This window comes from Mirounga leonina, unplaced genomic scaffold (assembly GCF_011800145.1).
Source record: "Mirounga leonina isolate KUSES-001 unplaced genomic scaffold, KU_Mleo_1.0 Mir_418, whole genome shotgun sequence".
Taxonomy (NCBI): domain Eukaryota; kingdom Metazoa; phylum Chordata; class Mammalia; order Carnivora; family Phocidae; genus Mirounga; species Mirounga leonina.
Window position 1 is genome coordinate 2646390 of NW_023270739.1, and position 23993 is coordinate 2670382.

Genomic DNA, 23993 nt, shown 5'->3' on the forward strand with positions numbered 1-23993 from the left:
TCAATGGTGAAGACCTTTGAAGATGGTTCAGTGCTGCCTGCCTCAGAAATTATAATGATAGCACAACCTTGCCCTTCCCCTCAAGGAGCTCTGGATCTGGGTCAGGCTGCATGAGCTGAAATTATATATCTGTAGAAATTCTTAATCAACAGGGTCAAATGGTGGTAAGTCGGTACCTGTGGAGTTGCCCTGTTAACAGTATGGGGAATGGGGAGCCTGGGCGGCTCAGTCAGTGAAGCATCTGCCTTCGGCTCAGGTCACAATCTCAGGGTCCTAGGATCAAGCCCCACATCGGGTTCCCTGCTCCACAGGGAGTCTGCTTGTCCCTCTGCTCCTCCCCCTGCTCATGTGCGCTCTCTCTCTCTCTCTGAAATAAATTATAAAGTAAAATGTTAAAAAAAAACACACAACAGTATGGAGACTAGTGGTCAAGAACTGAGAGGACACCATTTGGCCACTCACTCCCTAAACCCTCCGTGAAGGTTTTGGGGGACCTGAGTGGACACTGTCCCACTTGCACTGAGGTTTTCTCCCCACTGGGGACAGGCATCAGTCAGAATTAATGGAGCCTGCTGGAGTGTTCCCCCACGGGCCATCAGACCCCCCACCAGCTTCCCCAGGAGGACCATGCAGAGATTTCTGGAGGCTTTGAAATCTGGAGCGGCTGGCTAGTCACATGCAGTGGTGGCCTGAGGGAGCTTGGAGATCATTCAGATGTTCATTCACCTCCTTGGTTTACAGTTGGGAAAATGGAGGCCTGAGGAGGCAGGGGTGTTGCATGAGTTGGGACCAGAGCCCAGGTTTGGTAGGCCCATTTCTCACACTGTGTTCTGCAAGCGGTTATTGCTACCTGTAGCTCTGCTCTGAGAGGAGGAATAGGCACTCAATATGCAGTTGGGCACAGTGGTTAAAGCAAGGACTTTGGAGACAGACGATGGTTTCAGATCCTGTCTGTGGAGCCTGGGCAAGTTACTCAACTCCATTTGTTTGTCTATATACTAGAGATAACAATAATATCTACTTCACAGAGATAGTGTGAGAATTAAATGAGGTAGCGGGCATAAAGCATTTGAACATAGCCTGGTACGTAGTACGCGCTATGTGAGCTTTACCTGCTGTTCCTGTGATGATGGTGGTGATGATGATGGTGGTGATGGTGGTGGTAATGGTGGTGATGATGATGGTAGTAATGGTGGTGATGATGGTGGTAATGGTGGTGATGATGGTGGTAATGGTGGTGTTGATGATGGTGATGGTGATGATGATGATGATGGTGATGGTGGTGATGATGATGATGGTGATGATGATGGTGGTAATGGTGGTGATGATGGTGGTGATGATGGTGGTAATGGTGGTGATGATGGTGGTGATGATGATGATGGTGGTGGTGGTGATGACGATGATGGTGATGATAATGATGATGGTGATGATGGTGATGGTGATGATGATGATGATGGTGATGATGATGGTGATGGTGGTGATGATGGTGATGATGAGGGTGAGGACAAGGATGTTGTGACCATGTTCGTGATGACAATGGTAATAATGATGGTGGTAATGATGATGATGGCAATGTTGGGCGATACTGATCACAATATTGATCATCATCACGTTGATGATGTTGATGCTCATGATAATGTCGATGATCATAATGTTGTTCAATAAATGAAAAGGGGTGAACTTTGTCTTTTTCCAGCAGTTGCCAGGATCTAAAATGGCTGGGAAATGGGGTGTTCTGGCTCACTGACTATTCAGATGAACCATATGCATATGTCCATATCCCCATAGAGATATACAGACACGTGTGCCATTCACAGATGACCATTCACCAAGAATGCACGATAAAAATTACGAGTGACAGAAGGCTCTCCTTTTTCCACGAAACCTACTGCAGGGCTGGCAAAGAGGCTGCCACATTCTGCCGGAGCAGACACCAATAATTGATCACAGCCCCCTCCAGACAGCAGTTTCCACTTTAAGTGAAACCCATTTCCCTCGCTGCGCCCTTTCATTGCAGGTGCTGAGCTGGTATGGGGCTGTGTAGAGGCTGGGGCTGGAGTCTTGGGGGAGTGAGCACCCCATCCTACAGATCTGATAGACTTTGTTGTTTACTGTGATAAGCACAGAGGACAGAGTCTCAGCAAAGTGTGCTCAGAGAACGTGGCTTCCACAGTCTCACTAGTTCTTCACAGGAAATGGACCCAGGTTATGGGAAGCCCTGCGTGGGGCCGACTGAGCCTCTCATACCCTTAACTGCTTCATCCTGAAGCTGCTGCTGGTTATGAAAACCCCTTCAGCAAACCCAGCATCTTAGGCAGCCTGTCCCCTTCTCTGCAGCCAGGCAGAGAGCAACCTTGGATCCCCGTGTGGTCAGCTTAATGCTGGCAAGGGGCTTGCTGTAGCCAGGCTGAGGTGCCTCGGGTGGTTCCGAAAGGCTCCGGGCAAGGCTGGGGATAAATCCGTGTTTTCTTGATGATTTGCATCTTGACAGAATCTGAAGTAACTCCAGGTACACTCGTGGATGTGCATGGTTGGATGCGACTTGAAGGGGCCTCCAGGGGAGCCCCCATGCTTTACAGATGACCAGCTCTCTCTGTTGCCCTCCCCCAACCCATACACACCTCCGCTTTGGTCCATGTCACCCTGCATTTATGTTTCCCAGTGTCTCCTCCTGGAATGTGGGCTCTACAAGGGCAGTGTCTGTGACCTGGTCTGCTCCATTCCCTGGAAGCCAGTGCTGGGCCTGGCATAGAACGTGGAAAGCATCTGTTGAGTGAAAGGGTGGATGGATGAGTTCCAGGAGTTACATCATCCAGGATGCCTTCCCTGCTGCCCATGTCACCTGTGAGCATCGCTTCTTCAGAGTGCCTGTTGATACTTGGTTGCAATGACCCATGTGACTTCATTTATGGCTGGGTCCAGAGCTAGTGTCGGTGGATAGTGAGTGACCATTATAAGTCCCAGGGATACCAGGAAAGGCCTCCCAGAGCCTCCAAATTCTGGGGGGTTTTATAGGTAAGGAAGCTGAGGCCTGACAAGGGAAAAGGCTAGTCTGAGGACATCTGGTGTAGGCCAATGGCAGAGTAAGTTTGGGGCACTCGGGCCCAGGGAGGTCAGTCTCTAGCCAGGTCACCCAGCTGAGAAGCCACAGGGCCTGGATCCAGCCCCAGGCAGCCATGGGGTCCCGGCCATGGGCAAGGCCCCCAGCAGCCTGTCTGGACAAAGTGGGAAGAGTTCCTTAGCTGTGGAGTCATAGAGGAAGCTGCAGAGACCCTTTCCTTTATTCATATCCCCCACTAGCTGCCACCAGCTCATCTGAGCCTGGCCCTGTGAATGCAAGGGGCTCAAAGCACACCGCCCATCCATACAGCTAAGAGAGGACATCCCTCAGGCTGAGCCCAGCACTCAGCTAATCACTTCGAGCTGCTGTTATTCTCAACCCTTCCCCCCCCCCCCCCGACCACAGCACAGCATCACTCACTTTTTGGTTCCCCAAACTTGCCAGCTCCTTCCTACCCCAGGGCCTTTGCACAGTCTGTTCCCCTGTTTCTTTTCATTTAGCTAAGCCTATGCATCCCCCAGCTCACCAGACCCTTATGCTGTCCTCCTGGTCTGAATTAGTTGGGCCTGTTTATGCTCCTTCTGCTGAGGGGGCAGGCCAGGGGCGCGGAGGGGGCATTTCATCCCTTTTAAATGCTTCAACTCATTTCATCTTAATTGCTTTGTTTTCATAGACATTTGCTAAGGAAAAGGACCAAATTATAGCTTGAATTGGGTCTTACTAATTTTAATTAAAAGCTCTCGTTTATAATCAGGACCAGGCCCCAAACGAGGAGCAAACCGCCCTCAAATGGCTTGTTTAAATAACTAAGACCCTCTCGATAATCACTGTTTAGTCTGAACCAGCAGTGCACATCACCCCTTCTATGTGTACTTAATTTTTTAGACTATTTATTCAAGTCGTTTATTCCACTTGCAAGTTCCAACTCGGGCCTTTTCCAGAATACTATAATTAAAACTCTTGGGGGAAATAACTTTTTGTTTGGGCCACAGAATATCAAATGTATTATTATTTTCTCCCTTTTTTTATGCAAAGGGAAAAAAATGACAACCTGTGGGCATCAGAGATCACAAAATTAGCATGTATGTAATGAATGTAAATAACCACTTCCTGAATTTTATATCTCCAGTACCTACTTGTCAGTCACTGAAATCAGGTAGATTACAGGGCATGCTATTAGGCATTTTAACAAAACTCGTAATAACACACTCAGCAATCCATTTAGCTTAACATCAGAAATTAAAAAAAAAAAAACCTTGAAACCAATTGGCCTTCTTAGGGAATAACGTCTACAACCTTATTAAATCATTTTCCTCATCATTATTGCACACTTTATTGAAACTCCAGATAAAAATCTTTTTGGGAGGCCAGGAAAGGCAGTAGGAGGTGGGCTGGGTGGGGAGGGGAAATTCTTCTTCAAGTCTTAAAACGTGCAATTATACATGCTAATGTGTGCCTCACTGAAGATGAAAGCCCTCTAGTCTAGCAGACCAGCAGGCAGGAAGAAGTCAGATGTGACTTAAAATTCCAAGTTGCTGTCAGCTAGCAATTACCATTGCTTGCAACTGGGCCCAGCTCTGCTGCAGAGTTTGGGCTTCTTGGAATTTTCCTTTTTAGATGGAGAAATGAAAATGAAAAGTGAAAATGTCATACCATTGACTTTTAAGCATCGGGGAGGCAAATTAGCCTCCCCGAGCCTTAGTGTACCCATCTGTAAAATGGATCCACTGGACTAGACTCAGTTTAGCATTGAGAATGTTCGCTGAGCACCGACTCTGTGCCAGGCTTGGTGCTGAGGCCAAGACATGTTTTCCTGACCTCTCTGGTCAGTGGGAGAGTCGGACTGGGAAAGATGTGAACATAACACAGCGTGGAAAATGCAGTGGTGGAAACACAGACCACACTGGGGACAAAGAAGAGAGAGTATGGATCTCTGCCTTGGGAGGGAAGAAATTAGAGAGGCTCCCCAGAGAGACATTGATCCAGGCTAAGTTAGGAAAGCGGGCACCCCTCCCAGCTCTGACCATCCATGAAGCCATCTACAGAATGGGTGCAGAGGCCTTTTTTGGGCTCGGCTGACTCAGTAAGTCCAGTAAGTGACTTAACCTTCCAGAGGCCTGGTTCCTGATCCAACCAGTCAGAGCAATGGCACCTGCTGGGCAGGGGTGCGTTTGAGCAGACAGAGGTGGGAGGAGGAGGGAGGGTCATCCTGCCGCGGACGAGAGCGTGTGGAAGGCAGCCCAGGGCCTGCATGTGGTGTTTTCCTTTTCCTCTAAATCCCAATTTCTCCTAGGGTTAGAGGGTCTCTCCCCTGCCCCCACTCCCGTAGCCCCAGCCCCTGCCCCGGACGACAGGCCCCTCTCTGCCCCTTCCTCTGGGCTCTCCTCCTCTTGGCCGCTTCTTATTACGGTGGCTATATTTGTTTTTCCATCTGAGGAATGCTAACCAGAAAAAACCATTATTTCTAAGAAAATAAACTGCGGGCCTGTCGGCCTTTGGATGCTACTGAAAGGGATGGCGGCCTTCCCCCAAGGCCTTGAGACAAAGAGGGCCAGAGGGCTTGTGTGTACGGGCAAGGTCACGGGGCCTTGGAGGGGCTCCAGGGGGGTCTTCCAGATGGGCCAGGGCTACAGTCCTGGGAGGAGAGAGTTTAAGAGCCCAGTCAGCCAGCCAGCTTGGACTCTGGCCTGGCTAATAACAACTCCAGTATCAATCACTCCCTACTCTCTTCTGGGGCTCCAGGATGTACTCCTTTCTCCAGGAGCCACCATCCTCCTTTCTGGGCCTCCTGCCCCTTGTACCAGGGGGAGTAAAGCTAGGCGTAGGTCCATGGAGATCTAGGTGCCAGCCCTGTGTGACCTGGGGCAGATCTGTGGGCCTCTTGGGCCCTAGCGGGCTGACTACAGAGTTCAGGGCTAGAGCTAGGAGATCCCAGATCCCTTTGGCCGCCATGGTGGGCAGCTCCTTCTTCAGCATGCTCCTTGCCACAGTGGTGCCTAATGCTGGCTTAGTCTCTGGGGGTGGCAGATGGGCTCAGGCTGGACTGTTAGGTGACTAACCTGTCCCTTCCCACTGGAAGCCCTGTAGACGGGCCTGCGCCTGGCTGGTGTGTTGGCAGGGGAGGCTCTCCTCATTTGAGATGAGTCGTCTGTATCCAGGTCATGATCCCCCAAGGCCTGTGGCTCCTTGTGGCCAGGGTCTGGGCTGGGGAAGGCGTTGGTACAGGAGGGAAGGAGGCAGGGAGGCAGCTTGATCCTCAGCAAGGACTGTGGGCCCTGACTTCCTGGGTCACTGAGACTGGGAAATTCTCCAGAGGATTGTGTCAAGGTTAGGAGGGCAGAGTCTGGAACCAGCCTGCCCGAGTTCTAGTATCAGCTTTGTCTCTTACTGGCTGAGTGATCTCTGAGCTCTCTGAGCATCAGTTTCTTTCTCTGTGATAAGGGAAGTTCGGCCTTCCCGCTTGGGCCATGGTGAGGGGTAAGCCACCAGCAACTGAGACGCCGTCTGGTGAGGAGCTCTCACTGCCGTGGCTCTGTGTGTTGGAGAGAGACTGCACCAGGGATTTGGAGAGAGAAAGAAGAAAAGCAGACTGCACCAGGCCAGCTCAGGCCTGCCCATGGCCTGAGCCCACAGGGCGGCCCCCGAGGTTCGAGTCTTGCGTTCAAGTTGTTGTCCGTTCCTGACTTGCTGATAAGATTAGCACCTTAGGGGCGCCTGGGTGGCTCAGTTGGTTAAGCGACTGCCTTCGGCTCAGGTCATGATCCCGGAGTCCTGGGATCGAGTCCCGCATCGGGCTCCCTGCTCCGCGGGGAGCCTGCTTCTCCCTCTAACCCTATCCCCTCTCATGCTGTTTCTCTCTCTCAAGTAAATAAATAAATAAAATCTTCAAAAAAAAAAAAGATTAGCACCTTAGTTCCCATCTCTGGGCTCCGTTACCCCTTATAAAATCCAATGGGGGCATAGGAGGAGCTCTTGGGGGTGCCAGCTTACCCATTCTGAGTGGTGGCTCAGCTTTCTGGCAGCTACATGTTTCTGACTGTCCTCCTGTTGAGTTCAGAGGTGGTTGGGCCTGGGCAGCAGCCCCTCGGAGCTTGCAGTTTGGGGGGGTTGGGGGGTTTGGGCTTCTCCTGGCCTTTTGCTAAGGGACTGGAGAATGACCATGCCTATAATTGGCAGAGGGGAGAGTTGGGGGCCTCAAATCTGAGTTGGCAGCCTGCGGCACCTCCTCACTTCCATCTAGAACATTCTGACAGATCAGCTTTCCCTTGACCAGGTTGCTCTGACATTAAGCTTGATGTCAGAGTCTGGAAACAGCCCCCAGCAAAAGGTTCAGGGTGTTTTTGAGGGAGAAAGGGAATAATCAATGGGTCTTGTCCTTTGGTTTGGTGGGAAAATTCCGCCTGGGGCTTGGGAGCCACACACCCACCGTGAGCCCACACCAGGCAGGTGGCATTTGAGGTCAATTAAGAATGAGCATCCTGTGGTTTCCCTGCATCCAGGCAGAGACCCAGTGACCCAGCCAGTGCAACAGATGAGGGCAGTGATGGCATTAACTTTTTAAAAATTGTTAACAACTGGGGAGCCTGAGTGGCTCAGTTGGTGAAGCGTCCGACTCTTGATTTCGGCTCAGGTGATGATCTCAGGGTGGTGAGATTGAGCCCAGCGTCGGGCTCTGTGCTGCGCATGGAGCCTGCTTAAAAGTCTCTTTCTCTCCCTCTCCCATCCCCTGCTTGCGAATGCTCATGTTCTTTCTCTCTCTCTAAAATATATATGTATATAGTAAACAACTTTATTGAGATATAATTCACATACCATGCAATTCACTCATTTAAAGTGTACAGTTCAGTGACTTCTAGTACATTTACAGAACTGCGTACCCATCACCACAGTCAATTTTAGAACCTTTTTATTATCCAAAAAAGAAAGCTGCACCCTTTAGCCATCACTCCCCAGCCCCCCAGCGCAAGAAAACCACTCATCTACTTTCTCTCTTGATAGATTTGCCTTTTCTGGAGACTGCATGTAAATGGAGTCTTACAATATGTGGTCCTTTGTGACTAAGACAGCATTAACTTGGAAGTCGGGTGGCCTGGCTCCCTTTCTGGTTTCACTTGTCTTAGCTGTGTGATCTTGGGCAGGGGAGGTAACTTCTCTGGGTCTTGGTTTCCCCTGCTACAAAATAAAGATGTTGGTACGCACTTCTCAGGGTGGTCATCAGTGAGGGGCCTGCATACCGTCTACACATGGGTGGGGGTCAGTCGACGGAGGCTATGCTTATGATGATTATCCATTTGTTCAGTGTTGAGCAGACTCTTGTTGAGCACACTCTGCTATGTCTGAAGCTTACACTGAACAGAACACAGTTCTTGCCCCCACGGAACCTGCAGGCCCAAAGGACAGATACATGGCAAACAAGAGTAATGGGTGGTGTCCATTCATGGGGCTCTGGGGCCCAGAGAGTGAGGAGGAGTCCTGTCTGCCAGGGGATCAGCAGAGGTTGCAGGTAGGAGATGATGCTGGGGCTCAGCCTGCAGACGGACAGAGGTGTCTATGAAGAGGAAGGAGCCCCAGGCGAGGGAACAGCATGAGCAAAAGTGTGGTGGCCTAAAGTTGCACCAGCCCCTGGGGGAGGTCAGCAAGCAGCTCGGACCCCATGGTCACTTTGGATCACGAGGTGGGCAGTGGGGAGGGCCTTCCCACCCTCTGACTGAGCCATGGTCATTGTGTGCAGTTAGGAATGAAAAAGTATATAGATGTGTGTTGGTTTTGTGTGACCTTTGACCTTTCCCATAATTAACTGCTGGGCCTACTTCTGGCATTGTCTCCGCAGAAGGGAAACCTGATCAATGGATGCCAGGGATCCACAGAGAGCCGGGTCTCATTACTCAATCATTACAAACCCAGAGCTTAACCCTGTGGCACCAGAGACAGGAGGCTTAATCCTTCCTGCTAGGCGGCCCCGCAAAACTACCTTCCCTCGAGCGTAATTAGCCAACAAACCGGATTAAGATTTATTCACCAATAAGGACTCGACTTCCTAAGCCATACATCTCTCCCAGAATGGTTGCCTGATCTGAGGAGTGCACGGTTTTTCCTAAAGCCCCCAGACAAAGGAGAAGACGGGCTAGCACCCAGCCAGGGAAGGGGTCTTTGTTAGAGCGTTTGGTCTCCACTGTCTGCAAGGAATGTCAAGAAAAATGCCAATTTCAAGGGGAAACGAGAAGGCGTTTTTCAGTAATGATCTCTGAAAGTGGAGAGCAGGGGGCTTAAAAAAAAAAATCCTCGTTTTGAGAACCTTTGCAGTCAGTCCTGATTTTTAGGAAAATGCCCTGAGATAGTATGAAAATAAAATGAGGAGGAGGTCTGACATGTCGCAATGCAATCTTTTAGAACCTAGGCACCACAGAATAAATATATATTTTATGGTGCAACTAGAATCAATTTTGAATTAAATGGAAAAAAAAAAAAAAAAGACTGAACTCATCCCATTCGAGTTCCAAACCACTACTCTTGGCCCACAAGCACAGCTGGGGAATCGTGTGTGCACGCTGCCTTTAATATAGGAAAAATGAAACCGTGTGTGCTTTTAAAAATCCCATGAGCCATTCCTGTGCTGCTTTTCTCTGCTCTGTGATGTTCGGAGCTGTTTTCTGTTGAGAACTGAGTTTTCATAATCAAAAAAAAAAACATCCAAGCTAGAGAAGGAGCAGGGATGGCTAGGGTGAGCTGTTGGACTTGTCATCCCCAGCACTCAGGTCAGATCCTACTGTTTCCACTCGTATGAACCTTCCTTGTCACCATCCCTCAACCTCAAGGGTAGGTATACACCTTGGAAATAAAAATAATGAGGCACGTGACATCTCCTTCCCACTTTCCTCCTTAATAACTTTTTGGACCATGACACACTTTTATTTTTTTGTTTTTGAAAGATTTTATTTATTCATTTGAGACAGAGAGATACAGAGAGAGAGAGAGAGCATGAGCACGGGAGAGGCAGAGGCAGAGGGAGAGGGAGAAGCAGGCTCCCTGCCAAGCCAGGAGCCAGACGTGGGGCTCGATCCCAGGACCCCGGGATCATGACCTGAGCCGAAGGCAGACGCTTAACCACCCGAGCCACCCAGGTGCCCCGCATGACGCACTTTTGAAAAGTATTCATCTCGTGCACCCTAAGGACATGGCTCCAACAGGTATAGACTCTGCTTTGAACACAACCACTGCCCAGGGGCTGGGCGACTAGGTGCTCAGCCATGCTGATCCTCAGCCTCCACATCAGCAAAATGGGAGTAGCACTAACGTCTGGCTGTCACACAGCTTCCTCCCTCCAGTCTCTGCCGTGGTCATCACGCCGCTCTCTTCTGCGCATCTGTGTGTTTTGCCATGGTGTTCTCCTCTCAGTCCTAACATCCTCTCTGTGTGTATCCAAATTTCTGTCTTCTTATAAGGACACCAGTCATTAGATTAGGGCCCATCTTACTCCAGCATGACCTCATCTTAACTTGCTTACATCTGCAAAGATCCTATTTCCAAATCAGGTCACATTCACAGATACCAGGGGTTAGGGCACCAATACATCTTTGGGAATGACACAATTCAACCCACAATAGTCCTTCAAGAATAAACATCCAGAGAGCTTGGCTCTGTCCCCCTCCATTCCTTCACCCTCTCCCTACCCCATTCGCCTGTTCCTCATTCTCTGGCTTTAACAGTCCTTAAAAAGTGGTCCCAGCCTGCCGGGCATCTCAGAGGCCCATGGGGCCTCCTCCAGGACTGGTGGCTCATGGACACGTTTTTTTTTGTTGTTTTTTTTTTTAATTTATTTGAGACAGAGAGAACGAGAGAGAGAGAGCACATGAGAGCGGGGAGGGTCAGAGGGAGAAGCAGGTTCCTTGCTGAGCAGGGAGCCCGATGCGGGACTCGATCCAGGGACTCCAGGATCATGACCTGAGCCGAAGGCAGTCGCTTAACCAACTGAGCCACCCAGGCGCCCCTCATGGACACGTTTTTTAACAAATAAATCCACTTGCTTTGGCAGAGACTTTTTTGGTTGATTTGTTTGTGTGTTTATTTCTTATGTATTAAAGGAGGAGGCTCCCATGATAAAAAAGAAAAAACAACAGGGGCGCCTGGGTGGCTCAGTCGTTAAGCGTCTGCCTTCGGCTCAGGTCATGATCTCAGGGTCCTGGGATCGAGCCCCGCATCGGGCTCCCCACTCCGCGGGAAGCCTGCTTCTCCTTCTCCCCTCCCCCTGCTTGTGTTCCCTCTCTCGCTGTGTCTCTCTCTGTCAAATAAATAAATAAAATCTTTAAAAAAAACAAAAACAAAAACCAAAATTCGACACACAGACACAGAAATCAGGGGAGGGGGGTTAGTTGTGAGCCGATGCTGCAGGCTGGCCTAGGTCGCTGTGGCAACACGTCAGGCCTGGGGATTGGAGAGGAACTGATGGTTCTTTTTTTTTTTTTTTTTTAGATTTTATTTATTTATTTGACAGAGAGAGACACAGCGAGAGAGGGAACCCAAGCAGGGGGAGTGGGAGAGGGAGAAGCAGGCTTCCCGCCGAGCAGGGAGCCCGATGCAGGGCTCGATCCCAGGACCCCGAGATCACGACCTGAGCCGAAGGCAGACGCCTAACGACTGAGCCACCCAGGCGCCCCGGAACTGATGGTTCGAAGAGATGCTTGGATCTGGGGGAAATCCTTTGGAGATAAATTAAGGGAAGAGGTATGAGCAGTGAACATTCCTGCACTCTTCTGCCTACTGGCATCTATGGTGGCCAACACTATAGGGTGTGATGGGAAGGAAAAGGCTAGAGTTGTTTTATTGATTACTCAGCAATGTCTTTATAATGCCTTCTGGGTATGGTGACCAAATAGGTTATTATTTTGAGAGGGAGAGTGTGCTGTCAATCATTACACCCAGACAGCAGCATAAAGTGCAACTGTGCCCAGCAAATTGGAGCATATGATGAGCCTAACCAGGGGCAGAGACATTTTTCTTAGACCTTAGCACCATCGAAACCAGTTTAATTGCATTTTATGGATGTGGTGACTCTGTATTTCCTTCTTTGCTGTGGCTTCTGGGAATTTCAGAATCATATTTGTGACCAACTTTTTGAAATTGTGCTGGAATTACCAAGTGTATTTGCATACTTTCACCAGCTTTCTCTTATTCTTCGATCCTCATTTCTTTTTCTTTTTCCTAACGTTATTTTTTTTTATCTTATTGTATGTATTTTGTCAGATGTTTAGATGGATCATGTTTGAAGAAGTTGATGGGTGGATGAATACATATGTAAATAGATGGGTGAATGGATGGATAGATGGATGATGAGTGGGTAGGGGTGTGTGTGTGTGTGTATAGATGGGTGGGTGTTTGAATCAATGAATAGATGGATGGGTGGTTAGACATTTGGATGGATGGATGATGAGTGAATGGATGTCAGATGGATGGATGTTTAGATGTTTAGACGAATAAAAAGATGAGTGCCTGGCTGAATATTTAGATGGGTGGATGCATATTTAAATACATGGGTAGATATTTGGCTGGATAAATGGATAGATGAATAATAGGTGATTGGATAAATGGAAGGATGGTCAGCTGACTGGATATTTAGATGAATAGAGTTTAGCATGAACTGACATATGGAAGGAGAAATTGATAAATGGGTGTTTGGATGATGAGATAATACCTCCTCAGCACACAGTATAGATGTGCCAAGCATGTTATAATGTGTATAAAGTAATTTGCCAATGCCTGGCATGTCATGGGTATTCTAACTTATTAGAAAGGACACACGGTTTTGAGACTTAAAGACCTCTCTGTTCTGATCCTTGCCCTGCCGTTTACTATATGACCTTGAGCAATTACCTATCCTCTCTGCACTTTAGTTTGTTCACCCATAAAATGAAGTTAAAATAACCACTCCAGAGGGTTGCTGTGAAAATTAAGTCAGCTGGTGTGTGTTTCAGTAAATATCTGCATAATTCCTTCTGAGGTACAACTTGACAGAGAGAGAGAGAGAGAATTCTTTTACCCAAGTTTGGAGTAAAAGTGCTTCCCCTCAGTATCACAGATCCGACCTAAGTCATGTGCCCACCCTGGGACCAAGAGCTGCTGCTACATATGCTGTTTGTTAGACGACCAGGCTCCACCCCAGAGTTGGGACGAGGCCATCTTCTCCTGAGCCACCTGTTTACATGAAGAAAAGAAGGGAGGGAATGGTCTGGGGCTGCTGGTTCAGATTGGATGAGAGATGATGCCCATGCTGAGCAGGTGGTGGAATAGGTGACCAATGAGCAGACTGTAACCATGTTAAGGGTGTAGAAAAACCATGCTTTGGTAGCTGATTCGATGTCTGTGGAGAGATGGAAGGATAACACTATTCACAGGGACAAGGAACCCGAGGCAAGTGCAGGTTGATGAATTGAAGTCGGGCCATGTTGCCTTTGGAGTGTCTGGGAGATTCAGGGGGAAAAATATCTGGGGCTTTGGCAAAAGGTCAGGGCTGCAGAGAATGAGAAGTAATCAATATCTCAATCTTCATAAACCTGTATGCCCTTTCAAACATAAAATCTTAAATCCTCTTTCAATGTTGTTTAAAATGTTTAAGCGTATTAAATATAATGATTAAAAACAATTCAAATGACTTGCAGAACTGAGCCGGCTTCCCAGCTGATGCTGATGGCCACTGCAGGCAGGTTGGGTAGAAGCTTCTGTCTCTTGCACCTTTGCAGAGTCAGGCTACTTTGTTTTTCCCTCATCATGGCTGGATGGGTGGGCACAAGAAGTGGACTGCACAGCCCAGGCTCTGTTTTCTGGCATTTTTGTGCTGTTGTTTTCACTGAAGTTATCCCCTCTACTGGCTGCGTCCCTGGCAGGCAGATGTCTAGACAGTGCTTGGTCACCTCCGGAGTTAGGGAGCTCCCTCCCTCCCGAGAGAGCCTGTTTTTCAATGGACATTCCCACCTGCGAACTCTAATTGGCCCCCATGGGTTTCCTCCACTGTGTGTAGCTCTGCCCTCAGGACCAGCATGGAGAAAGCATGGAGCTGGGTGTCTCTGTGCCAGCTCCCCAGGCCTTTAAGGGAGCAGCCAGGCTTGCCTTCAGTCCCCTCTCTTCTTCGGGCCAGCGCTCATAGCTGGAACCTGGCTTCAGACCCCCCTCTTTGACCCCAGAGGGGAGGGACTGATTGTTCCTGTGAGGCACTTCCGGTTGCGCTTAGTTCGGACACTTCCGGTTCCACTGAGTACGGTACTTCCGGTTCCCCCAGGTGGGCACTTCCGCTCCCTCTTCCCAGACTCCCTGGGTTGTCTGTGGAGGCCAGGGCGAGCGTGGACCGAGACAGCGAGCCCCGGGAGCCGTTGGGCCGGGGTTACCGAGGCCCGAGGCAATGCTGGTGGTTCTCCCTGGGCCCCGGCACCCCCTGCTCGCTGCTCCCGGTGATGTGGCAGCCTGGGCCCCCCGGAGCTCCGGAGCTCCCAAGCTAGGCTGCCTCGTTCAAATCCTCCTCGTACCACTTCCGAGGTGTGTGACCTTGGGCGGGGGTCTGGCCTCCCTGTGCCCCGCTTTCTTCAGTGCCCTTGTAAAGTTGGAGTAAGGATGACAGTGCCCACCTCCCTAGTTACTGTGGGGTGTGAGGACGGAATGACATACGGGGTTCTCTACTTGGGTATAGAAGCGCTCGTTGGGTGTTAACTAGGCGCGTTCCTATTACTCTCCGAGGCCTCTCAAATCTGGAGCTCCAGAACGATAGCCCTTTGACCCCTGATGGGAAATGTTGAAAAAAAGACTTTAAGCAGCAAAAAAGGTGACCTTTACAAAGGCTGCTGGCCATTGTTTATGAGACAGAAGCCTTTGTTATAACAAGGAATCTGGAGCCCTAGAAATTCAGGCTTCAGGCGCTGCTGTGGAAGGAAACTAGGCGGAGGATGTGGACTTCTCTCTCATTCCAGAGGTTCTGTTTTTTGGTGGTATGCAAGGTTCATTTTATTCAGTACTCCCCACTTCACAAAGTCATGAGCTCTCCATCTCTGGGAGGCTTTCACGTAAACTGAAGAGAGCCGGTTTCCAGGGGGGGCGGGTTTTAGACAGGGCCCCCGCATGCTGCTATTGTCGAGAGGCTTTTGAGGGAGGCAGAGCTGGGTGCGAATCTTACCTGCTTCACTGTGGTGAGAGCATCCTGCACTGCCCCGTAAGGAGGTGGCCGGCCTTATTGCAGCGCCAGGCTCTTCATCTTTGTCATCTTTGGGGCCCCAGCCTCCAGCAAGGACTTTAGTGAATACCTATAGAGTTATCCCCGAACCAGTCACGCCCTAGGGTGGCTTCCGTGGTAGGAGGGAGAGGGGACTCCCAGGCCCTTCCTCTGATCCCTCTCCCGGCCCTCATTTTGCAGACATCGACGAGTGTGAGAATGACTACTACAATGGGGGCTGTGTGCACGAGTGCATCAACATCCCAGGGAACTACAGGTGCACCTGCTTTGATGGCTTCATGCTGGCCCACGATGGACACAACTGCCTGGGTGAGTGATGCGGCCGTGCCCTGCCCGCTGGGCCTCAGCTCCAGCCTACAGTGCTGGGGGCGGTGGGAAGGCTCGTGCTCCTCTGGTTCCTTGTATTGCTTTGCTGGGGCCTCCAGAACAAAATGGCCCAGACTGGCCGGCTTAAACAACAGGAAATTTATTTTCTTACAGTTCTGGAGGCTAGAAGACCAAGGGCAAGATGTTGGTAGGTGTGAGGCCTCTTTCTGAGGCTCTCTCCTTGGCTCACAGAGGGCCGTCTTCTTGCTGTGTGTTCACGTAGTCCTCTCTCTGGGCCTACATGGAGCTGGTTTCTCATGCCCTCTCTTTTTCTCTCTGCCCGTGTGTGTGTGTGTGTGTGTGTGTGTCCTAATCGCCTCTTCTTATAAGGACACCAGTCTTATTGGAGTGAGGCCCCTCCCAACAACCATTTTTAACCCAGTTACTACTTGAAAGACCCTGTCTCCAGATAAGTCATGTTCTGAGGTCCTGGGGGTCAGGGCTTCAACACCTGGATTTGGGGAACACAGTGCAGCCCATCACAAGTATACTCATATGCCTCCAGATTCTCATGGTTCAAGTACATAGATTTAAGCCAGTTGTATGAAATTTAGAAGAGTAACACAAGCTTGCTGGATCAAATTAGGAAGATGCAGGAGAAGAAGGAGAGAAATCGGAAAGCAGCGTCGTTGTGCTGGTGTGTCTCTTCGCAGCCCTCCCTGCCCCCAGGTGTGGTTTCCTGGGGTGGCAATCAGTGGTCCCCGTCACATGCCCCTCAGGTATCCTCCACCCCCATCCGCCCCAGTTTTGCCAGCTGCCTCATAATGTGAGAAGTGATTCGTGAGCCAGAGTGACAAACTCAGGGTGACAAACTCAGGGCTATAACGATGTGACAAACTCAGTGGCCCAAACACCAGAAATTTGTTCTCTCCCAGGCTGGAGACCAGACATCTGAAGTCAAGCTGTCAGCAGAGTTGGTTCCTTCAGAGGGCTTCCAGGGAGAATCTGACCCAGGCCTCTCGCCTGGTTTCTGGTAGCTTCCAGCATTCTGTGCTTGTAGATCATGGTCTCCCCATGCTTTCACATGGTCCTTGCTCTGTGTCCAAATTTCCCTCTTGTACAAGGGCACAGTCCCCTAGTCCTGTGACGCCCCTGCAAAGACCCTATCTCCATTGGAGGTTACAGCTCCACAAAGGCTGGTCTTTAGGACTTCAGCATCTTTGGGGGGACATAATTCATAACAGAGGTGGTTTGCAGTCTGCAGCAGGACCATCTCATGGCAGAGAGTACAGGGTCTCAGAGCAGATGTGCCTGTCCCCCAGGCCCTCCTCTGCTGCCGGCTGCTGAGTGACACAGGGCGCAGCAGCTAGAGCTAAGGAGGTAAGCCCGGGGACTGAGCAGAAGCGCGGCTGTGGATCCGTTATTCATGTCTCAAGGTCTCAGTCCCTCACTGGTAAAGGGAGGGTACAAAGAGCAGCTTCGTCGCGGGCTCTCGTGAGCAGTGACCGAGACGGTGTCCTACTGCCTAGAGCACTCCCAGCACAGCATTCCCCTCCCAGTGGCCGTCACTCCCGTCACAACCCCTGAGCCTGCTTCCCCGCTCTCAAAGCCGGGTGATTATGCTGTCTACTGCACCAGCTTGTGCGTGAGGACGGAGTGACACGGTGAGCGAAGTGACTGGCATTTAGCGGGCGCCAATCATCACCGAACAGGGCATTACTGTTACTCTGGGTGACTCAGCCTCCCTTTTGTGGTGGGACATTTAGATTGTTTGTTGATTTTGTTTGTTTTATTCCTACCGTCAGAATCCCAAGGTTTGATTCTGGGCATAGATTTATTTTTTCTTAATTTCCTAATTGTTTCCTTTAACCATTCTTCCCGGAAGTGGAATGACTGGGTCAGAAGGTCAATGAGATGTTTTTATGGCTTTTGGTGCGGGACTTTGTGAAAGGGCTCGGCAGACCTTGCCGGTCGGTGCATGGAGTAGCAAGTGCGGCATCCCGAGTATTCCAGAACTCTTCCGCCCAGTGGTGGATTGGCCTTAGATTTCCCTGCCTGTTTTTGTTTAGTGCATGTTGGATCTCAGACAGACTTGTTATGGGAAACAGACCTGCGAACATGTAATTACACCCAAAATAAGTGCTGAAATGGAGGTCTGGACAGCAGGCTGTGGGAGCCCCGAGGGGCCTGTGAAGAGCTGCCCCTGCACTGGGTGAGGTGGGGCTGGAAGTGGGGTGGCTTCCCAGGGGGCTTCAGAGAGGAGGTAGCCTGGAGCAGATTCTGCAAAGGTTGGGGAGCAGCTGGCTGGGACAAGTGCACGGCCTGTGCAGAGAGCCGCGGGGTTGGGGGGGCTCCTGGGGGCTGAGCTCAGGGTGGATGCAGAGGTGGGCAGGGCATTTGGTTAGATTGTAAAGATTGGGGATGTGCCGTAGGACCTTTATTGTGCCAGACACCAAGTGAAGTCTCATCCGAGCATTATCTCACTTAATCCTCCCAAAGCACAAGCCCTGAGTTTTACCAGTTGTTTGCCCCTGTTTCAGATGACACCAGGAGTTCACTTCAGTAACTGATTAGTCTGGGAAGGCAGAGCTGATATCCCCATGAGACAACAGGCAGTAGCACCCAGTGGCCCAGATGACAGGCCTTGGGAACCGCCCGTTCTGGGCTCAGGTCCTGGCTCTGCCAGTTATCAGCTGTGTGACCTTTGGCCAGTCACTTCACCTCCATGCCTAGTTTCCTCACCTGTAAAATGGAATTCATAGTCCCTATCTCATGAGGATTGAATGAGATAGTGGCTATAGAACATCTAGCAGAATGCCTGGTATCAAGCATTCACAATGTCATGGGCATCGATCTTGCTCACCGACTTTCAGAAAGAAATGCATTGGGGTGGGCCTGTGGAGGCCAGAGTCAGCCATCAGCACTCCCGGAACAGTGTCTGACCCATGGGGCTCCCCTTCTGGTCATAGTACTCTTCCCTGTGCAGAACCACCTGTTCCTAAATACCCTTGTTCTGGATGTTGGCAGGTGTACCCAGTGCCTCCTGACTAACGGCAGAGTCTGGGTCGGTTTATTTTTATTTTTACAATGGATTCTTTTTACACTGATTAATTTGAAGAACTGGGTAAGACTCCCCCACCCCCACCTCCGAGCACAGATTGTAACTTCATACGGCTCTAACTCACACATATGGCAACAGAGAAAAGGCTTTCTCTGTTGCTCCTCTGCTTTTAGCTGAGGGCAGAACCTTCCCAACAGACATGTTTTTTGTTTGGGCTTTTTCCTTCTCAAAACAAAACTCTAGCTCTAGAGAAGTCAGACCTTGGTTCCAACCATCTCCATCCCACACTGACCACATAACCTCCCAGAGCCTCACATCCCTCCTCCATAACATGCGGTGAGAGATAAAGTGCCTGATATGGTGTCTGTGTTGGCAGAAACACAGAATGCTGGAAGAGGAAGCTGGGCTTGGAATTTGAAGATTTAGGCTCAAGCTCTGGCACCACTGCTCATGAATCAGTGGTTTGGGACCAGTTCCTCAAACCCTCCAAGCAGGTTCCCCTAACTGCAACATGGGTCAGTAATCCCTGTCGCGGAGGGTCACCATGACGGTTAAGTAAGAAAGCAGGTACGGAGAGCTGCATGTACAGATGTCACATTTTGCTCAGGTGCTGGATACTGTCATTGTGTTGTCGTGGAGGTTTCAAGCAGGCAGCCTGCCATCCTCATCCAGCCTGCAAACACGTTTGGCTTATCCTCCCAGTGTTTTTGTAATCATCACCATTGTCGTAATCCTCATTGAATGATTTGTCAACGTTTAAAAATCAAGGGAGAGTTCTAGAAGGGAGGGGGGTGGGGGGATGGGTTAGCCTGGCGATGGGTATTAAAGAGGGCACATTCTGCATGGAGCACTGGGTGTCACACACAAACAATGAATCATGGAACACTGCATCAAAGACTAATGATGTAACGTATGGTGATTAACATAACATAATAAAAAAAAAATCAAGGGATGTCACAGAATAGATCACATACTGGGCCACAAAACAAGCCTCAACAAATTCTAAAAGTTCAAAGACATACATGCATCTTTTCTGACCACAGTGCTATGAAACTAGAATTCAACCACAAGGAAAAAAATCTGAAAAGACCACAAATACATGGAGATTAAATAAAATGCTACTACACGGGGCACCTGGGTGGCTCAGGTGTTAAGCGTCTGCCTTCAGCTCAGGTCATGATCCCGGAGTCCTGGGATTGAGCCCCGCATCCGGCTCCCTGCTCCATGGGAAGCCTGCTTCTCCCTCTCCCACTCCCCCTACTTGTGTTCCCTCTCTCGCTGTGTCTCTCTCTGTCAAATAAATAAATAAAATCTTTTTTAAAAAATAATAAATAAAAAATAAAATGCTACTACACAATGAATGGGTCACCCCGGAAATAAAAGGAGAAATAAAAAAGTACATGGAAACAAATGAAAATGAAAACACAATGGTTCAAAGTCTCTGGGATACAGCCAAAGCTGTTCTAAGAGGGAAGTTTATAGTAATACAGGCTTCCCTCAAGGAGCAAGAAAAATCTCATATAAGCAACCTAACCTTATACTTAAAGGAGCTGGGAAAAGGACAACAAACAAAACCCCAAACCAGCAGAAGGAAGGAAATAATAAAGATTAGAGCAGAAATAAATGAAATAGAAACTAAAAAAAAAAAACAAAAACAAAAAACAGTAGAATGGATCAATGAAACCAGGAGCTGGTTCTTTGAAAAGATAATAAAATTGATAAACTTCTAGCCAGTCTTATCAAGAGAAAAAGAGAAAGGACCCAAATAAATGAAATCACAAATGAGAGAGGAAAAATAATAACACATACCACAGAATACAAACAATTATAAGAGAATATTAGGAAAACTTGTATGCCAACAAATTGGATAACCTGAAAGAAATGGATAAATTCCTAGAAACATATAAATTACCAAAACTGAAGCAGGAAGAAATAGAAAATGTGAACAGACCCATTACCAACAATGAAATTGAATCAGTAATCAAAAAACTGCCAACAAACAAAAGTCCAGGACCAGATAGTTTCACAGGCGAATTCTACCAAACTTTTAAAGAAGATAAAGAATACCTGTTTAAAGAATACCTCTTCTTCTCAAACTATTCCAGAAAATAGAAGAGGAAGGAAAACTTCCAAATTCATTCTGTGAAGCCAGTATTACATTGAAACCAGAACCAGATAAAGACACCACAAAAAAAGATTACTACAGGCCACTATGTCTCATGCACATAGATGCAAAATCCTTATCAAAATACTAGCAAACCAAATCCAACATACATTAAAAATATATCTTTCACCATGATCAAGTGGATTTATTCCCAAGATGCAAGGGTAGTTCACTATTCACAAGTCAATCAACATGATACATCACATCAATAAGAGAAAGTGTAAGAACCATATGATCATTTCAATGGACACAGAAAAAGCATTTGACAAAGTACAACATCCATTCATGATAAAATCCCTCAACAAAGGCTTAGAGGGAATATACTTCAACATAGTAAAGGCTATGTATGAAAAACCCACAGCTAACATCATCCTCAGTGGGGAAGAACAGAGACCCTTTCCCCTGAGATCAGGATGTCCACTCTCACCAGTTTTATTCCACTTAGTACTGGAAATGCTAGCCACAGCAATCAGACAACAAAAAAGAAATAAAAGGAATCCAAACTGGTAAGGAAGAAGTAAAACTCTCACTATTTGCAGTTGACATGATACTCTATATAGAAAACCCTAAAGACTCCACCAAAAAAACTGTTAGAATTGGTAAATGAACTCAGGAAAGCCACAGAATACAAAATCAATCTACAGAAATCTGTTGCATTTCTATACACGAATAATGAAGCAGCAGAAAGAGAAATTAAGAAAACAATCCCATTTACAATTGCACCAAAAATAATAAGATACCTAGGAATAAACCTAACCAAAGAGGTGAAAGACCTGTACTCTGAATACTATAAAACACTAATGAAAGAAATTGAAGACAACACAAAGAGATGGAAAGACATCCCATGCTCATGAATTGGAAGAGCAAATATTGTCAAAATGTCTATACTACCCAAAGCAATCTACAGATTTAATGCAATCCCCTATCGAAACGCCAACAGCACTTTTCACAGAATTAGAACAAAAAATCCTAAAATTTGTGTGGAATCACAAAAACCCCTAATAGCCAAAGCAATCTTGAAAAAGAAAAGCAAACCTGGAGGCATCACAATTCCAGACTTCAAGTTGTATTACAAAGCTATAGTAATCAAAACAGTATGGTACTGGCTCAAAAATAGACACGTAGATCAATGGAACAGAATAGAAAATCCAGAAATAAACCCATAATTATGTGGTCAATTAATCTTTGACAAAGCAGGAAAGAATACCCAATGGGGAAAAAAATGGTGCTGGGAAAACTGGACAGCTACAAGCAAAAAAATGGAACTGGACCACTTTTTACACTGTACACAAAAATAAATTCAAAATGGATTAAAGACCTAAATGGGAGGCCTGAAATCATAAAAATCCTAGAAAAGCACAGGCAATAATTTCTCTGACATCAGCCACAGCAACTTTTTTCTGGATAGGTCCCCTCGGGTAAGGGAAACAAAAGCAAAAATAAACTGTTGGGAATACATCAAAATAAAAAGCTTCTGCACAATGAAGGAAACAATCAACAAAACTAAAAGGCATCCTATGGAATGGGAGAAGATATTTGCAAATGACATATCTGATAAAGGGTTAGCATCCAAAGTGTATAAAGAACTGATACAACTCAACACCCAAAAAGCAAATGATCCAATTTAAAAATGGGTAGAAGACATGGATAGGCATTTTTCCAAAGAAGACACACAGATGGCCAAGAGACACATGAAAAGATGCTCAACATCACTCATCATCAGGGAAATGCAAATCAAAAGCACAATGAGAGATCACCTCACACCTGTCAGAATGGCTAAAATCAACAACACAAGAAACAACAGGTGTTGGTGAGGATGTGGAGAAAGGGGAACCTTCATGCACTGTTGGTGGGAAGGCAAAATGGTGCAGCCACTGTGGAAAACAGTATGGAAGTTCGTCAAAAAGTTAAAAATAGAACTACCCTACAATCCAGCAATCAGACTACTGGGTATTTACCCAAAGAATATGAAAACACTAATGTTTATAGCACCTCCATGTTTATAGCAGCATTGTTTGCAATAGCCAAGATATGGAAGCAACCCAAATGTCCGTCAACTGATGAATGGATAAAGAGGATGTGGTGTATATATACAATGGAATATTACTCAGCCATTAATAAGAATGATGTCTTGCCATTTGCAATGATATAGATGGAGCTAGAGTATTACGCTAAGTGAAATAAGCCAGTCAGAGAAGGACAAATACCATATGATTTCACTCATATGTGAAATTTAAGAAACAAAACAAACAAGCAAAGGAAAAAAGAGAGAGAGAGACAAAGCAAGAAACAGACTCTGAACTATAGAGAACAAACTGATGGTTATCAGAAGGCAGGTGGGTGGCATGGTGGGAGAAACAGATGACAGGGATTAAGAACTACATTTGTTGTGATGAGCACCAGGTGATTAAAATAAAAACTTTAAATAAATAAATAAATAAATAAGACTTGAAAAAAAGCAATTGATGTCACATAAAGATCAGTATTTCCAGCATTGTTCCCACTTGGCCACAGTCACCTGGCCCCTGCCACGCTGGGCCTCGGTAGGAGTGCCGATGGGGGCCTGTATACCACGTGTCCATGGCCAAGTATGTAAGAGTGACAAAGCTTCAAAGCTAAAATATATTCCATCTCTTCTGCCTTGACAAATACTCCTTCCTAATGACCTGGAAGGCTAGACTGGAATTTCGAATCTAGGATTCCTTGGAGTTTTGTGTCAGAAAGCGGTCGTGTGGGCAGTGCCCACTCCCAGCCCTTCTCCCCATGTCTGGCTCTATCCTACACCTCAGGGAGCCTGAAGACATCCTAACCTGAATGTTCAAGCTCTGGCCGTTTCCTCCCAAACCCCCTTTCCTTTCTCCACCACTTGGTCCTAAGTGTCCTCTATCCCTCTGAGAACAGACTTGGGGCCATTCGGACAGGGAATTTTAGGGTCTCAAATACCCAGGGTGTGGTCTAGAAGGGCAGGTCTGTGCTCCAGATGCACATGATCCCCTGTGGATTCCTTACTCCCCAGGGAGGGCTACAGCCACAGGAGAGGTAGAGCAGGCACCCCCAAAGCATGGGGCCCCAGGCAGGGGGCACCTCTCACCCACGTCTCAGTGTAGGGCTAGGGCAACTGACAGGAGCTGTGCCGCAGCTGCCCCCTTTGGAGGGGGCATGTACTTCCTGTTGGCTACAGTCCTCACCA

General features: G+C 48.0%; 1 protein-coding gene across 1 annotated transcript in view; it reads left to right on the plus strand.

The window, feature by feature from the left end:
* The window catches only part of SCUBE1 (signal peptide, CUB domain and EGF like domain containing 1), a 138500-nt gene that overhangs the window by 7108 nt on the left and 107399 nt on the right, over positions 1 to 23993 (plus strand). The window contains exon 3 of the mRNA XM_034987338.1: positions 15453 to 15581. Coding sequence (XP_034843229.1) covers positions 15453 to 15581 — 129 coding nt within the window. The remainder of the gene's footprint in view (positions 1 to 15452; positions 15582 to 23993) is intronic.